The 18,162-nt window shown below is 47.0% G+C and overlaps 1 protein-coding gene across 1 annotated transcript in view; it reads left to right on the top strand.

Annotated features, from left to right (window-relative positions):
- PAPPA2 (pappalysin 2) overlaps positions 1–18,162 on the top strand; it is a 184,345-nt gene that overhangs the window by 107,852 nt on the left and 58,331 nt on the right. Inside the window, exons 16-19 of the mRNA XM_065553642.1 lie at positions 2,677–2,854; positions 5,046–5,259; positions 14,225–14,393; positions 17,221–17,353. Of these exons, the coding sequence (XP_065409714.1) occupies positions 2,677–2,854; positions 5,046–5,259; positions 14,225–14,393; positions 17,221–17,353 (694 nt within the window). The remainder of the gene's footprint in view (positions 1–2,676; positions 2,855–5,045; positions 5,260–14,224; positions 14,394–17,220; positions 17,354–18,162) is intronic.

The following is an 18,162-nucleotide window of genomic DNA, read 5'->3' as shown; positions in this document are numbered from 1 at the left end:
CATTTGCAAATTCAGTCTGTTAGACAAGCGTATTATCCAGCGAGGAACTGAACACCAAGCGGAGGTGATGGTTGTGGCAGTGTGTGAAGTCCCAGAGAGTACTCTGGGTGGCGTACCAGAGAAACAGATGACATGAGTCCATGACAGTTCCGGAGGGAGAGACTAGTGTCTCCAGAGTGTTGTCACTGTAAAGGGTAAGGTAATTGCTCGTGTTTTGATCAGAAAAAAGTAGGTTAAGAGAGAGGCGTTTGAAGGAACCTGGATGAGGAGCTAGGTAATAGGATATGGAGCCTTTCTTCCTCTGTCGGTCACTGGTACTAGTCTGTGTGACATGAATTTGGCCTAGTTCCGAGCAGGCAGGGGTCTGTGTTGTAAGCCACCACTATTGCTAGCTCCCTTGTTAGCTGGGAGACCAAGGACTGAAGGGCCTGGATATTGAACTACCCTAGAAATGATCCTTGCAGGTGGAGGTAGAGTCTCTTTGGCAGGGCGCTGGGCACAATCCATACTGTATTTGCAGTACCAATAAGTATGGACTGCTGGACTTGAGTCTGTCAGGGTGGCGCCTCTCTCCAGCGCCGGACAAGAGAGCACAGAGTGAAGTGAGGTGAAGATAGATGTGGGTATAAGGAGAGTTTAGGAGACTTTTTCCTGAGGCTGGAAGCAGTTCATGTCTGGAAGGGACAATGCAACTGTGAATGTGTTTCCCTTCAGTAGTAGTTAGATGGGCACTTAGAGAACTATTAGAGTACGAAGATTAATCAGGCAGATGGATGAATCTAGACAGGCTGCTTGGCCCTTGTCTCTCCGAAAATTCTATTAATCATCTGGCCTTCCAGCTAATCCCTATGTAGGTCGAGGCAGATGTCACTGGATGGCAGGTCCCATAACACACACTGGTCCATTCTCAAGAGGAACAAAATGTTCTTTTTGTCTCTAAAATGAAGCCACACAACATAAATCTGCCTGGTGGGAGTTCTCAACATTTGGCAGTCAAATGGGAAGTGTATGGGCAGGGCTGGGCTTGAGGCTGTGACCCAGCAGATGGGATGTGGCAGGTGGCCTGTGGTGAGTTTTGCAGACTAGCACTGCTCTTCTAACTCATCACAGGGCAGTGGTAGCTGTGGGGTCTCCATTATTGGGTGAGCATTTGGTGGGACGGTGATGCTTTGGGAATGCTTCTGTTGTGATTTCCCATGCTGCTGGGCAGGTAAGTGTCACTGTCCTATGCTGCTGCACGTAGGCCTCGTCTACGCTGCAGAAGAAATCGTGCTTCATGTAGCCAGGATTACGGTTATAGCTAATGCAGCTCACTACATCCACACATTTTTAGATTGTAACCCATGTGCCACGCAACTGGATTTATTTCAGTGCATTCTGGGAAAATCCAAGTGGTTATCCCATCCAGCCCCCTTCCCCGTGCAAGGGGCAAAGGATTATAGGTGGCTTTAAAATTGGTGCAATGCATTTTCAGATGTCCTCCGCCACAGTGATAGATATTGCATTGCAATTTCTACACTGTAGAAAAAACATTGTTTAAAATGTGACTCCATCTTGCATTGTGCACATGCTGAGCCACAATTTAACCGTGCCCCTGAACTGGGCTACATATGCCAGGGCCTGTTTGTTCTGCAGCTGTTCAGTGAGTTTGCAGCCAGGTTGTAACATGGTTGACTACACACACAACATGGGTGTACCACATTTCGAACCTGATCGTGATCAGAGTTATAAGGTGATTGACAGATCGTAACCAGAGTCTCAGGTGGTTCTTCTGTTGTGTAAAGGGGCTTTCTTAACTGTGTTTATTTACATGGTTATCCAGTCATCCAAATTCCCAGGTGTCTGTGGGTCTATACAGAATAGAAAAATAAGCTTGGAAGACCCACTTACAATATGACTGTCCTCTGATATGGTTAAGATAAGGCTCTTTTTTGCAGCGTAGAAAAGACCAAGTCACATTTTTTAACATATTACAGCCTGGCTTAGGAGCTGTGTGCTAACCATGTGTTTTGCGAAGTCCGCCACACTACTAATTGATTGCAAACATCTCTAATGTAGATGACCCATACGTTACCGCAAAGGCCCCACTGTGTAGCATGGGGCCACACATGCATTGTGCTCCCAGAGACGGCAACACGAGCACAGGACAAGGGACGGTTTGAGCATGGTGTCCCAGTGGAGGAAGGAAGGGAGAGACACTGCTATTCTTTGAAACCCAGGCCAGCCTTTTTGCCACTGTAGTAACTTCTAGGCTGTGTCTATGCTGCACACCACTGGTGGCAGTGTGTTGGGTACGGGTCGCTACACACTGCAGTGACAAGCAAGCTGCGTCCATGCTGCAATGTGTAGCTATACACATCAGTGAAAGGCTCCAGCTGTGGGGAGCTGCTGGAATCTTTCCCTGCAGCGGGGAGGCAAAGGGACATTATACTGCTAAAAACAGCAATGTAGACGGGTGTGTAGAGCCATGTAGGGTACATACTGATAAGGTTCAGGCTTGTCTTTACTCTCCTCACTGAAGCTGTGCCTCACTGTCAACACTGTTTTTTATACCCATGCTGGGGGAGCATGCAGTGCATGTACTCTACATGCCACCATAAGGTCTGTGCCATGTAGACCTACCTTTAGACTACAACTCATGCGTAAAAATCAGAAGCAGGCATGTTTTCTTCTTAGAAAGAGTTTCTGCTGACATGCAACTCCGGGAGGTGGGACAGATCCGTGACCTGCAACCCCGTGGACTGTGGAGTTCCTGACCAGTCACACGTATACTATGCTGAGTTCTCCTGCCCCACCGGGACCACGTTCCTGGAGCGCTGCTCCTTCTCCTGCATCAAGCCAGCTAAGCTTCAAGGTACGGGATGCCACACGTGTCCACCCTTGTTCCGTTCAGAGCTGAGCTTTGCCTCTCCACCCCTACCAGTGTTGTTCTGACTTTGCCAGCCAAGCAGGCTTTAGGTCTTCGGAGGCCACCTGGGAAGATGTGCTTTATCTGTCTCCTTCCCCCCCAGTACTAATGGCAATCCCCATGGCCACTTGCTGCCTGCCACTTCAAGCCATGGGGATGTCCCCTCCCATGTGATTGTGCAGCCTCTGTTAGCCCCTTTACATAGATCTGGGAAGGCAGGAGTGGAGCAGAAGTGCAGCTGGCCAAATTGGGATTGGGGGAGGGCTTTGCTGGGACAGCCAGACGGGAAATCAAAGAATGGCACATTAGCTGAGGGGCATGTGTATGTATGTGGCACTAGACTCCTGGAAGCACAGGGCCTTTTGTAGCCACAGAGGCCACTACTGCAGTCTATGGCATTATGACTCCATATGTTGCTTCCTGCCCACCACCTCCCTCAATCCCTAATTTGTAGTTTGAAGCCAAGGTAAGAAAAGAGAGCTGCTATTCCTGTCTCTACAGGACAGAGATGGATGGGATTTGGGGGTTATTGTCCTGACAATTCCAAGCACTGGGGCTTTGTGTGAGTTTCCACTAGCTTATTCAATCTAGCATCACCTACAATAAATCATTTTAATGGGTGTCCTATTTAGTGAGACATTTATAGCTGAGATGTAGGAAAATTGTTCCTCTTTTTATCGAAAGTACAAACCACAGTCAATGAATCTGATTTTCCTGACAGTGAGCATGCCTGCAGATCCCAGTGTGAACTGAGCAGTGCAGCGTGGGAGAATGCCTATAGTCAACAGGCCAAATTTTGACCTGCACAACACTGTTGCCTTCAGTGGGGCTGCTCAGCTGCAAAAGAGGGCAGGATTGAACCTCCTAGTTCATACAGATGTCTTTGTTTTCATTCCACCTGCTCTTGCTCCCATTGAAGTCAGCAGAAGACTTGCTTCAGTGGAAGAGGAGCAGGCCCATCCATAGAACGTCATGGTCTTCTCCAGTGGCTGAAACAATGCCTGCCTAGTGGATAAAATCAGAGAGTTCCATCAACTTCACTAAGCTCTGGATTGTAAACTTAGATTGTAAGCTATTAAGACAGGGACCTGCTGGCTTCATAGTTTCATTGAAGTGCCTTGCATCCTGGTGGGCATTAGATCAATAATAATAAATACTAAAGATAGATTATATGATCTGTGTGGCAACAGTCGTGGGCACTACCTTGCAGGAGATCCAAAGTAAGGAGAAACCTTATGACTAGCTCCTTGGGACACAGGCCCTCCGGGAACGTCAGAGGGGCCGCCAGCGCAGCATCTTAAGCTTTTAGCTAAGAGTTGTGGGAATACCACGCCAGCCAGAACAGACTTCTGCTCACTTCTCCAGGCTGGGTGGGCTCCATTTTGTCCAGCACAGGAACCAGATATGAGGGTGTAGAAATGTGTTGGAAGATGGTGCTACATTTCCCATCCCTTGTCTGACTGTTCCTATTCATTTATCTTTGGAGTTTCTGAGGTACCAGTTGTGATGACAGCTAAGCACTGACACAGCCCCTAAGGAGAATGATAGAATTTATTAATTATTATTATTATTATTATTGATGATGATGATGTATTAATTGCATAGCACTTAGGGGCCCCAGTTAGGGATCATGGCTCCATTGCATGAGGCACTGTAACAAATTGATGGCCCCTGTCCCACAGAGCTGCCAGTTTAAGACAAGTTACAACAGGTGGCTACAACAAACAGACAGGGGAACACATGAGGAAACAAGGCGATTGCGACTGGCATGATAAACCAGCTATCTAGTCATTGCTGAGTTTTCCACAGGCATCACAGCAGAGGAGAATTTTAAGGAGGATGTGAAGGAAGTTTAAAGAGCTTGTCAAATTCCTTTATAGAGAGGTGTCCCTCCTCCCCTAGGAGTTGTTTCATTGACTTCCCACTGCGCTCAAATGGTCAATTTCAGTAAGGGCGTGACCTAATGTCAAGTGAAGTCAATGAGTTTCTTTCCATTATCTTCACTGGCAATGGCATCCGACTGTATAAGAGCAACTCGTGCTGATTTCCATGCCCATAGGGTTGTGTCTGCTTCAGGGAGTCCTGCTAGAATTCTCCTGTGTTCTGAGCATGCTCTGCTTCTCTCTCATGGAGTCAGGACTGAGTCAATGGCTGACCTGCCTGGAGGATGGGCTCTGGTCACTCCCAGAAGCTTACTGCAAACTGGAATGTGATGCACCTCATGTGGTTGCCAATGCCAAACTGCTGGTGCCCCGGTGCCTGCAAGGGAACCATGACGTGGGTTCTGTCTGCCGCTATAAGTGTAAACCCGGATACCACGTGGCGGAGAGCATGGAGAGCAAATCCAGAAAGTAAGTCCGAAGCTCGTCTGTCTCAGAAGCTTTTCCCATGTTCCTCTAATCCTTTTATCTTCATCTCCTCTACTGCTTACCATAGTAGAGTCACTGGGGACGGAGAGATGTTTGCACACTGGCTTTGCAAATTAGCTTGGTTGCCTATGTGTGTACAATTCATCGCCATTTCCTAGTGTTCACACACGTCACTGCGTAAAAATCAAGTGTACCTGTTTGTGGGGAAACTGATGGGAAAAAGATGTAAATCTCCATTGTACTCGCATGCGCACATGAATAGCAGTCCTGCCATCCAGTCTTACAGACTAAGCATGGTTGTACTGGCTCAGTACTCAGCAAGAGACCTCAAAGAAAAACGAAGGTTCTCCCTGAAGTGCTAGTGGTGGTTCCACAGATGGTGCTTGTCTTTCTTCTCTCTTAGGCAAGTGCTTAACTATAAGCATGTGAGCCCTCTCAGTGACTTCAGTGGGGCTCTTCACGGGCTTAAAGTTAAACAGCTGTGTGAGTGTTGCAGAATCAGGGCCTTAAGCAGGAATTAGCTGGTGCCCTACCATGAGCGCACTGTGCTGCTGGAGTAGCTGTCTTTGAAATGAGGGATAAAACCTTGCTCTTCACTGCTCGTGGGCACGAAAGACCTTGTGGTGATTTTCTGTGGGGACAGAGATGTTAACCCAAGTGTCCTGGCAAAATTTCAATCGGGTAATTACATTGCAGTTGGAAAACGCTTTCTCCTCTGCAGGAGATGGTGCTCGTGAGACGGGGGCACTGATCTCTGTACTGAGCCAATACCCTCCCATTGTGCTAGAGGGTGCTGCAGTGTCTTTTGGGGTGAAACACATTGGGGCCCGGCTGGTTATGGTTATTAGAGATTCCGAGCTGGTGTTTGTGCAGTCCCCAGGGGCTTGGCCCAATTCCAAATCAGGTTATTACCTTCTGATTATTTAATCTCCCCTTTCAGTTTTAACTGGATGCAGCTTTCTTCTTCCCTGGCTCTCCTGAGCCGTGGTGTAGTGCTGCTGTGCACTGTGAAATGGTTGTCATTCCCCCCCACCCCATAACGGATTAAGTGATCACTGCACACACCTTTGTCAAGTACTGTCAGGGTTCCTGGCACGGTGAGGAGCCAGACAGAAGTACAGTCATTATTGTCATGCATGATGATAGGCACATGGGGCTGAGACGGCATTGCAAATCAAGGCTTTCTCAGCAATTAAAATTGTGTAAACTAGAGTGAATTTCAGGGTTGTAGTCTGAGTATTTGTGTGCATTGCTGTAGCATGTAGGAGCCCAAGTCCTGGCCCAGCACCTCTTTGTGCTGGGCACTGTACAAACCCAGAAGAAAAAGATGGTCCCTCATTAACATCTGCGTTAACAAATACAGTGAGGGCCTGATCCAAAGCCCATTGAGCTCAGTGGGAGTCATTCCCCGGATGAGTAACTGTTGATGTGTGATTAAATCTTGGTTTACACATGTTTACTTAAGAGTTTACTGATTAGTTAATTATATTTATAAAGCATCTGGAATCAGTGGAACACCATAATTTACGTGCCCAATATAAGCTGTGCAGACTGTATTTTTTCATGCACTCTCCAGCCTGTCAAATCTGGCAAATGCACTGACCCAGCTGTTAAGGGGCTTTCCCTTCATTGCTCCTGGACAGACTATGGGCAGTTGAAGGTTTTTGCAAATCTATCAAGCTCTCTTTGGGTTCACAAAACTGGTCGGTGTTCACAAACCTTCCTCCTGTGAAATATAAACCTGGGAGGGGTTAAAGGTGGCCTTTGGCTACTTCAATGTATCCCCCAATCCTAGGGCAACCAGGGGCTGAACCCCAGCACTAGTCAGAGAAGCCACAGGTTTGGTTAGTTCTGCTGGCTGGAGATGAGCAGAGCACATTGCACCCGAACTCTTCCCCCTTCTCTCTGGAGGACTTGGCGTGAAATGCCCTGAAGGTGACTCTCTGCTGTTCTAGTGGTGCACAGTGATCTTAGTGAGGCCTGGAGTTATTTTCTTCCCCATGTTGATTCATTTAAAATAAAGCATGTTGCTCTAGCTATAGGGAACCCTGTGCTGTGTAAGGATGAGAGAACCCACCTTCCCTCCGTAGCTCAGCTTGTGCAAATAGATGCTTTTTAGATGGTATATTTCTGCAGTGATGCTTTTGTTAGACATTTTGTCTCTAATCCATTTTTCACCCTGCTAGTTAAACAGATTATGACTGACAGTAGCTCCTAAGCCCCCAATGAGGATCAGGGCCCCTATTGTGCTAGGTGCTGTATGGAAACATTAAGAAACAGTCCCTGCCCCAAAGAGGGGATCATGCAAGTAGACAAAAGACAGAGGAAGGCAGTATCATCACCCTCCTTTTCCCTGTGGGAAAGCCAGGCGGAGAGAGGAAGTGCTAGGTTTTTAAAGGTATTTTGGTGCCTAGATGCTTTTGAAAATCTCACTAGGCACCTATCTGCCTCTTTAGGCGCCTAAATACCTTTAAAAATCTGGCCTGAAGCAACTTATCCAAGGTCATACAGGGAGTCTGTGGCCAAGCTAGGAAATGATCTCAGATATACTCCATCCCAGTCCAGTATCTTAACTACAAGGCCAGCCTTCCTCCCTCTTTCTGCTCCTTTTTTCCCAATCCTTCCTAAGCAGATGCAAGATCACAAGTGCGCATGTCAAACTCTCAGACCTATGTTGTTTGAGTGGCTTCAGAAGCTATCCGTATCCTTGCACATTGCCGAATGTGTGGGATGCTGCCTCCCTCCTCCCCATCCCTCAGCCCCAGTGCCATTCCCCTGATTGTCGCTGCGTAGTCATTCCCCCACATTGAACATTCTGGGACTGGCGTTCCAGCTGGGTTGGAATTCCCTCTGCTTTGTTTGGTTTTAATTGATTTTTACCAGTGGGAAAGCAATTACACAAAGATTTGTTTTTAAATATGTACACAAATTCTGCCGCCTCATCTCCTGATACGATCCCCTCTAATTCCCTAACAAACACCGCCATGGGCTGATTACATAAAGGTGGAATGCAATTAGGTAACAATGATTGGATTGCTACATGCAGCACATGGGGAATCTAGGTTGGGCTGTCAACGCTCATTCTGAACTTCCCAACTTTTGTAGGTTTCTGCTCTAATAAGGAAGAGTTGAGAGCCCCAATAATCTTAATTTAAAGACATTTCTCATTCCCTTGGTGGAGGGGCGGGATGTACAAGGAAATTCTTTGTCTGATAGAAAAGGCTATTCAAGAGTTGCTCCAAGTAGTTAGACGACCCTTAGAGATGTTTATTGACAAGGAATCCCTTAGGAGATTGTGAGCGTACAGTTAAAGGTCTATGTAACGATTGCTACCATTTAATTGCAAGGGACTCTGGAATGCCGTGACTGAGGATCGTGAGCGGGGAGGTTAGAAGCATCTTGAGCTTTTGTCGGCACTAGGGAAACCTAACGATTTCCAGCTGTCGGCAACACTGGTGCAACTGACCAGCTGTCAGCCACATGGGGAGCTCTCACATAGACAGGCCTCCACCATTGCGCCCTCTGACGAGTCTTACAGACAAGGGGTTACAAACAGCAGTGGCTGTGGGAGCCATCGCTAGTGCTCATCCTTGTGCTGACAGCGGTTTAGCCCACCAGCATTAGCAACAGTGGGGAACTTTGTAGGAAATGGTCTTCGTGTGGAGAAGGCCTTTTTCAGGGAGGGGAAGGGGTTCCTTGGAGGGCACTGAATTGAAGACTGCGATAATCAGAAGGGGCTGGGCTGGGGGATAATATTTCTTGAGATTGTGATGATTGGATGCAGGAGATGGGTCTCATTGTGTCCCATCTGGATGAGGCCTACTTAGGAATCCTCATAATTTGGTTGGGTCTCCCTTGAAAATGGTTTCTTTGGGCCATCCAGGCCCCTCAACGACGTAGGTACTTAAATACGAGCCTCTGAAGTCTCCTGTTGCTTGGGGGATGAGAGGAAGATTCCTAAACAAATACACACTTCCAGAGGCCTTCTCCTCACTGCCAAAGCCTGCTCTAAAGAGAGAACACTGCCACGGTGCTGTGAAGGCCACCAGGCTTAGAGAATAACAGGTCCATGGGCAGGAGGCCACTGCGAAGGAGAGCTCTATCCCAGTGGCATCCCAGCCCATCTTAACAGCCACCATAACAAGGCAGAGTGGGAGTGGTGGGTTCTCAGGTAACTGGGCCCTGAACCATTTGGGATTTTGTAGATGAGAGTAAACGTCCTGGAGGAGAATGAACAGTGAGTGCAAAGCATGGCACACTAGGGTTATATGCTCATGGCAGCCTGTCCCGCTTAGGAGGCGGACAGCCCAATCCTGCGCCAGCCATAGCTTCCGGTGTAATGCCTTGCCGTTATTGGCATGCATAAGTGTCTGATGTTGACCCCAGTGACTGAGCCAAGAGAGGATAATGGCCCTACTGTTTCTGCCAGCTCTGGACGTTTTCCTATAGCTTAAGGGGTGGTGGCCTGTGTTTTTTGGAGTGGAAGGGCCAGAACCCTGTGTGATTTCTGTGATAAGTGTATCCTCTGCTGCACAGGAATTCATTCCGCTGGCTGATTTCAAGGACAGCGTGAAGGAAGGTCTATTCACTTGGAATGGGATTTGCAAAGCTGCCTACGGGAATAAAACTAATGGGAACCGAACTTCCAAATCCTCTAGGTGTCTTAGACAGCCTCAGCCTAAATTCCTTTCAGCCCCTGCCTGTCTCCAGTCTCTGTTGCTTCCGTCCACCACAGGCGCTGACACTGGAGCCATCCCCTCACTCTCCAGTAGGGTAGATATAAGATGCCAGAGCGGCTGAGCAGCAGATGGGTGGGTGAGCATTTGAGGCACTGGCCAAAGAATGATTTGCATTCAACGCAGCCCTGAGATGGCCCAGGAAATCCAGACTGTAATGAACTGCACCCCTTCAAGTGGGACATCTGATGTCTCCAGCTCCCTGTGTTGTCCAAATACTACAGGGGACTGAAGTAGACCATGAAAGGGGAAGAAAGGTGGATGTGGGGAAAATGAAATGGAAAGAGTTAGCAGGATAGGGGCTGGAAGCACTTCAGAAAGGCCACAGTGGGCAAACAAGGACAGACTAGTCCAGGAGCCATCCGAGTGCACCAGGGCACAGGGCCATCTTACATTAGCTGGGTATGAGCATGGGCTTTAGCTCTTAAGCCATAGATTCCCCATCCCAGACAAAATACAAATGTCCTGCCATAAAGCAGGGGAAAGAAAACATAGGCTGACAAATGGACTCCCATGTATTTACATCTCTAATAGCACCAATAAAGATTTACACCCCATTAGCTTGGGGCTGGGTGGTTGTGTTTTTTTTTTTTTTTTGTCCCTCTACCATTACAAGGGGAGAGAGGCAGAAATCCAGTGACCCAGCTTTTCTGTCTTTTAGTTTACCAATAAGCAACCCCCCCTCTCCTTTTAGTCTTGGAATCTTTGAATCTCCTGCCATTGGCAGATAATGTGAGCTTTCGGCTGATTTACGGCAGTCCCTCTTGGCCTCGGTGCAGTGGATCCTCTGCTCCAAGTCCTGGCCACTCTAATACACATCTGGGCGCTAGCCAAACTCCCTGCTGCATGGTTCGTGGAGCTTTAGAGACCGACATTCATGCCTTTCACATCAAACGCAGCTCCTGCAGGCCTCATAAGTCTTCCCTGCGGCCTTCACCTTCTGCCCATTAAACATCTGCTTGAAACACTTGATTTTTGATTTTGTTTTCCTTGGGCTCCGGGTTCCCCTGCTAATCCTAAGTAAATGTCGCTCTCCGAGATCAGAAGGAATCAAGGTGTTTTTCTTGCACAGCAAAGTTTAGGGCTATGGGTTTTAAAAGTCTTTCCCCCCACCTCTCCCTCCCAGCACCTTTCTGGTAACAGGCTGCTTAGCATTCCTGGGTCAGCAGTATCAGCACTGGTATAGCTGCCACCTTCTACCTCGGGGTCAGGGAAGGACAACCCTATTGGGAAGTAGCCTGAAATGGGAGATTTGCCTTGGGCGGGTCCCCGAAGATATGAGTTATTGTTTAGGATTCGAAGGATGTGCCTTTTTCACATTGGCAGTGGGTGGGGTGGGGTGGGGTGCATCCAGTGCCAAAGTCTTTCCTATCCCTGGAATATTCCACTGCTTCGGAGGAAAGTCGGCATGCTCCTGATAAGCCCCTGCATTAGTAATTTATGGCAAATGTAGTTCAGATCCAGCGGGCAGAGAGCTGCAGTGTTTGCAACCAGCTCCATTCCCCCTCCCGGTTCCGTCTGACAAAGCATGATTTTCCCCTGTGTGGCTTGGGCAGACTGGCAGGCAGCTGGAAGCCCCAGTGTGTTAATTCTAGCACCACATCAGAGCGAGAAGGTGAGTGATGAGTAAGGATCTCACTCACCACACAGGACACCTGTGCAAATCCAACATTCCTTAGGCATGTTGCAGGCTCCCAGCCCTTTCGATACTAAGGGCGGGTCTACATGGCGAGTTACTGCGCCATAAGCCAGAGCGTGACTGCAGCACTGCAGAGTCACACCTTGGGTTGCTGAGCAGCAACTAACCATATTGACAAGACCTCTGGCTCTCTCCTTATGGAGTTACCTTGCTTCTGCTGAAGGGCCCTTGGATGCATTTTTGAAGAGCAACAGTGACATACAGTGGCTGGATCAGTTATTCCCAGGTGTTTGTCTAGTGAGTGTATCACGTCTCTGTCCAAGCCCAAAGGGATGCTTGTTTAAAGGACATTGCTGAATGATTGAGGCCCAGTTTATGAAGCCCCTTCATAGCTTTTCTCACAGGATTTATTTATACTACAACCAACTTTAGTTCCCCTATGAGACACTGCCACTTGCTGAAACGCTATAGTAGAAAAACAGGGCTAGATTGTAGCTGTAAGGTCATGCCACACGAAGCATTATGCAAGAGGCATACAGAATGGGCCAGACTGACTCTCCTGTAGCTCTTTTGCTGATACAAAACCTAGCATCACCTTTTGCCAGTGCAACCTGATGCTGTGAGGACACACTGCTCTGATGAGGGCAGCCAAATAGGAATGCAACCTGCTGAAATAGCTATATCAATGGCAAGACTTTTGCCAGTAAAACTTCCTAGTGTAGGCAAGGCCTCAGAGGCACAATTTAGTCCCTGCACTGCAACTGATGGAAAGCGGCTATGCACTGCCCCTTATCTGAGCTGGATTGTAAGGTGCTGATTCGACCTTTTGTCTCCTGCCCCTATTTCTGCCGCACACAATGGCTCCCCTGCTTTTCAGATCCTATAATCACACTAAAGATGTGCACAGAAATTAAAACTAGCTGGCTGGCTGCCTATTGTGTCCTAGAAACTTTTAGCTGCTCCCTCCTAGGACTGTGTCTGCTGGAGGTGAGGGGTGGAGAAGGAAAAAGTGGGGGATCGGTCCTGGACAATGAAAATCATCATTAAACTTGTAGAAAAGTCTAACAGTAAAGAAGTATGACCAGTAAAAAATCTGGGAAATTTACAAGCGGTCAAAAGATTGCAGAGCAGGGTCAGCCAGGAATAATTAAACATTGGCTTTAATAAAGATCCTGTCTGCAATTATATTAGCTAGGGTAAAACTCACCAGAGCTACCAATCCTAATGCATCAAGGGGTGTAAACTCATTCGTGGCTGGAGTCACAAAGACTTTTCTCCCCCATGATATGAGTACTGCTCAGTTGTCCCAGTGCATCGTGGGGTTTTTATGCCTTCCTGTGAAGTATGTGGTATGTAGATGGTTGCCAGTAGTAGAATACTTGAGTAAATGGACTGTTGTTCTGTACATTTTTCTTTTTCATTATTTTTTTGGCAAGGATTTAAATGTTATATTGTTTTAGCAACACAAGCTGATATGGGTCTGTTCTGGTATGGCAATTTCTATACCAGAAAGATATTTACAAATTGGATGGAGTACAGAGGAGAGCCACAAAAATGATAAAGAGGCCAGGGGGATTTACTGATGAGGTACATTTGAATGGGCTAAGTATATATCGCTTGGCTGCGGGATAGGGCACGGAGATGGAGTGCACATATCAGAAGGGTTTGAGAAGCATGAAGGGGGAAGAATTGTTAGGGTGGCACAAGGGGAAATAGCTGGGAGGGGGCAACAGGATGAAATTGAGGAATGGAAAAATTCAACTAGCGAAGGAAAAGTTTCCTGATAGTGACATCTGTTAAACTGGCCTAATCTCTCAATTTAAGTGAAGGAAGCACCACGACTTTGGACATTTAAATCTGTATTGGGCAAAGCACTGGGAAATGTGCTGTAGGAAGCAGTGCTACATAGGGAAAGGCCTGGATAATTAAGGTTCTGATTAAGCAACACAGCGAACTCATGCTGAAATCAAGGCGAGTTCAGCACATGCTGAGAGGTAAGAGTTTTGCTGAACTGGGATGGATTTAAGCATGTGATTAAGTGTGTTGCTGAAGTGGGGCCTAAATGAGTTGGAGCCCGATCCAGCAAATCACCTAAGTATGTGCTTAACTTTCAGCGCGTGATTAAACCCTGGGGCTAAAGCAGAGGTTTCAGTGCTTTGCTGAATGGAGGCCTTAATGTCGTTTCTCTGATTCTATGCTCAGACCTAGGCAGCTCTATGTGCAGAACTATGTGTTATTCAATATTGATTATTATTTGCAATCCTAGTAACAAAAGCTTCCAAACATCCACTCACATTTGCTTGCAGGAGGTATTGTTGCTCTCTTCTCCACTCCCCTCCCCTCCTCTCCCTTTCCCTTCTCCTGGCCCCCACTGCACTTGATCAGCAGGTGTTGTGGATTTGAACATCATTCCAGCCAGGAGCTTACTGTGAACTTCCTGTAGTCCAGGGGAAAAGGCGTAAGCTGAAGCCACAGAACTAACAGCGCCTCCTTTCATAGGTGAGCATTTGCGGCTTTGGGATTGTGCTTTGGGTGTGCGGTACAGTAACTGTCTTGTGCGTGTGTTCCCCAGAAAGTTATTGAAGATCCACTGCCTGGAAAGTGGAGTCTGGGAGGAAGGCAGCTGCGTCCCAGTGCTGTGTGAGCCGCCCCCTCCTGTCTTTGAGGGAATGTACAACTGCACCCATGGCTTTGAGCTGGACACCCAATGCGTGCTCAGCTGCAACCCGCAGAGCAAAAGGGTAAGAATTACTTCTTTAAGGGGGAATGCAAGAGCACAGCAAGCCAGCTGGAGGACACCCCGGCAACCTTGTTTGGGTATGGCTTTGAGCTGGCCTGAAAGCAGCGTGGCTGGCTAACGAGATGTGTTGCAAAGGATATTCCGTGCCCTAGTTCTGAATTTATTTGGTGTACTTGGTGCAATCAGCATCTAGGGTGGGATTTCCTTGGGAGCCTGCCAGAGACATTTGCACTGGAGTCTTGCAGGTGGATAGAGGAATTTTTCTCTGTGTCAGTTCAGTAGAAACTAGGACCTCAATCATGTGAACACTTAGCCATGTGCAACTCATGTGTGTTTGTTTAGTGAGCAACTGGGGCCAAAGTAAAGGAGAACCTGAAACAGGCCCTGATTCAGCCAAGTACTGAAGTTTGAAGGGGAGTTAAGCATGTGCTTAAAGTTAAGTACATGCTTAAAGGCTTTGCTGAAATGAAGTTTGGATTTCTGTGCTTGGCTTGAATGGACATCAAGACAATTCCTGGGAATTAGAGCAGAACCTGGCCTGGATTTCCTGGCCTACCTGGGACAGACGCTGGTGCCTGCATCAGAAACCAGCATCTACCACAATGCTCTGCTACTGACCCAATCCGTCTCCTGTAAAAGGGGGACATGAACCAATATACAAACCCATAGCAAAGCTGAAAATGAGCAATACTTCATGACTTATCTGGCTGTTTAGCACAATAGCTATAGGATCCACACCTCAGTCGTCTTGCTACGCTGCTTTATTTTGTTGAAGTGTTGTGCGCATGTGTGCACACACAAACCACAGGGGCCGGATGGGTTAAGAACGCTAAAATGGGGTACCTTGGCTCCTGGTGTAGGAGAGTGGGAGGCAAGTTTGTATCCTAATTTTGTTCCATTCCAAACTGAGCCCCATGCATTACCCAGCCCTAGGCAACAAGACCTGCAAGCTGCTTGAATTATTCAGTATAAAATAACTCAACAAGCTCAACTTCAACCCAATAGGTATTTAAGAAATGTAGGTCTCTCTTCTGTTCACAAAATATCTGCAAAGCCATCATAATTAATTTTAAAGGTTAGTTTGTCATTTACAGTTCAACAAATAGTTTAGCAAAGAATTTTTCGCCTATATTCATATGCACACTGGTCATGGTGAGCATTTCCTAGCTGTTACTGATGCCCAAAGACTGTCTCCCTAACTCATGTGGCACTGGTCTGTCCCTTAATTGGGTGACCTAGACATTGGTCTACACTTCAGAGCACCGTATAGAACTTTTTGTGCGCTGTAGCAGGATCCACACGGCGAGTCAGTGTGCGGCAAGCTAGTGCGCTGTAGATCCACACTCTGGCTTGCCACGTGCTAACTTGCTGTGTAGACAAGCCCTCAATAAACAAGAGGAGCCGACGTTGTCTGCGGACATTCAGAATCGTTTGTTGAATCTGGCATCCAACTAATAGAGAGCCTTTCAGAATGGGTGTGAGTGCATTTCCATTGCAGAGCCCCAGGAATGTTTCTTTGCACTGGTATTTGCAATGCTCTCTGCCAGTGTTCTTGCAAATGAAAATTTGCTCGCTCAAATGCTCATGAAGGAGCAGAAGTACTGAGCTGCTTACTGACATTTGATCTGTTGGCCAGGTAACCTGCTATCACCTGATCCCTGGCCTCAAAGCCATCCCTGGGAGATGAATTTCTAGGTTCAGGTGGCACTGAGGCCAGCTTCCCTTGGAGGGCCAGCCAACTCTGTGACAGCCCGATGCAGATGTAGCATTGGCAGCTGCTCTGCAGATTCTGTTTATTTTGGTATATTTGGGTTTTGCAGTTAGCCTGTAAGCACCTGGCCTGGGATTCCTTTCTCTCCCATCCACTTGTAGGAAATCTCAGGTCTGTTGTCAATGTCTTTGTGATGCAATGGTTTTCATGGGCTCTCATAGACTTTAAGACCTGAAGGGACCATCGTGATCCTCTAGTCTGATCTCCTGCACACCACAGGTCACAGAACCTCACCCACTCACTCCTGCAATAGGTCCATAACCTCTGGCTGAGTTACTGTGAGGACTAATAAAACCCAACACCTGGGAGTCAGCTAATGGGTCACAAGTGGAGCTAAGCTCATTCTCCCAAAAGGGCCAGTCCACCCAGCAACAGTCACACACTCTTGTAATACTCATGGAAGAAAATAATTTGTACTGTCAACAATTCTGCTTGTTTTTAAATGAAAGGTTAATAACTTTTCATTTAAAAGGTTAGAAGCAGTTGAAAAGTCCCTTTTAAGCATGCCCTGGGAGCATTACTAATGTTTTAGCAGAGCTTAGCAGAACCCTGATTGGTTTGTGACATACTCTCTGGCAAGGGGCTTGCTCAAGGAGAGGAGCTGCTCACTGATCAGCTGCTGCTGGGGCAATTTGCAGAAGGACTGTTGCAAGTGTCTCATCGAAATACATGTGGCGAATTTCCTGTGATGGGATCAGATTGCAATTTGGAACAGTTTGCTTTATAAGCATTTGGTACTGGCCATCATAGATTGGATTCCCCATTTTGGCATAACTTATAAAAGGCTGCATGCATCCTGCTCTCCCTGTAGTCGATGGAGAATTTTGCTTTTGATTTCAGTGGGAGAAGGGTCATCCTAAACTTCATTTTGTGAAATTGATGTTAGTGGGGAAAGGGATAATATGATTTAAATGGGCTTCAGTGGGAGGCAGGTTATACTTTCTGGTATAACTACATGTGGCTAGAGCAAGGGGAATAGACACAAAAGCCATTGCAGAGCGTCTTGTACTGGTTGTATAGTGCAGTAATGTGGATTCTTCTCTCTTTGCTTTTCTAGGTTCCTATCCTTTGCACTAAAGAAGGCTTATGGACAGAGGAGTTTAAATTGTGTGAGAACCTGCAAGGCAATTGCCCTCCGCCTCCAGAGCTGAATTTAGTGGAGTACAAGTGTGAACAAGGCTATGGCATTGGTACGGGCAAAAAAGGATGTTGATTTCTCATCCAAACCCACTTCTCTTGGAACAGGCTGTTTGTTGAGTCAGCTGGGTCTATTGCGGTCCCACAGGACTAAATGAAAGGTCACGTTGACTCTTTTGCTGCTACAGAAACATTTAAATTTATGACCAAGTTCCATTTTGTTTTTAGTCTTCTGTCTGCACATAAAGCCAGTTGGGCGGTTTATGGATGTACATAACATGTTAGCAGAAGAGCTTTAATCCTAATGCTGGCTTCGGGATAAGGATGTGTAGTTTCATGAGGCAAAGGAATATGTCAGCAAGGCAAACCACAGCCGTTTGCAGTATTCATCCACCTTTTGCAGTTGTTTTTACTGTGAGTGGTTGTGGTGGTGATGGTGGTAATTCCTAGAGGGATGACCTGAGTTACCTGGCATGTGAAACTAGGCAATTTTACTCTTCATGGGTCCATGCAAACTGTTTCTTTTGTCTAAATCCACTTGGGTTTATATCCCTCCCGCTTTAAAGCAACACTCAATCATAGCTGCCACATTGCACTTGGCTTTGTGTCTAAATGGAGTGTTAACGCAAAACCCACATAGTTTTCAGTGCAAAACCGTAAATCACCCAAGTTTGATCAAAACTGGGCCCAGGCTGGTGAAAAAGGCCCATTAAGTTTAGCAAAACTTCTGACAAGCCTGGTATGAGTTTGGGGCATGTGATGAAACCCAGGCATTTTCCCATGGCTGCAGACTCCATTAGGAACATTTTGCATAGCTGTAATTTGATTTTTTAAATTCTTTATTAAATTTAAGAAATAAAAA

The sequence above is a fragment of the Chrysemys picta genome, chromosome 8 (genome assembly GCF_011386835.1).
Source record: "Chrysemys picta bellii isolate R12L10 chromosome 8, ASM1138683v2, whole genome shotgun sequence".
Taxonomy (NCBI): domain Eukaryota; kingdom Metazoa; phylum Chordata; order Testudines; family Emydidae; genus Chrysemys; species Chrysemys picta.
The sequence above is the reverse complement of the archived record's forward strand: the minus strand, read 5'-3'. Positions and strand labels throughout refer to the sequence as shown.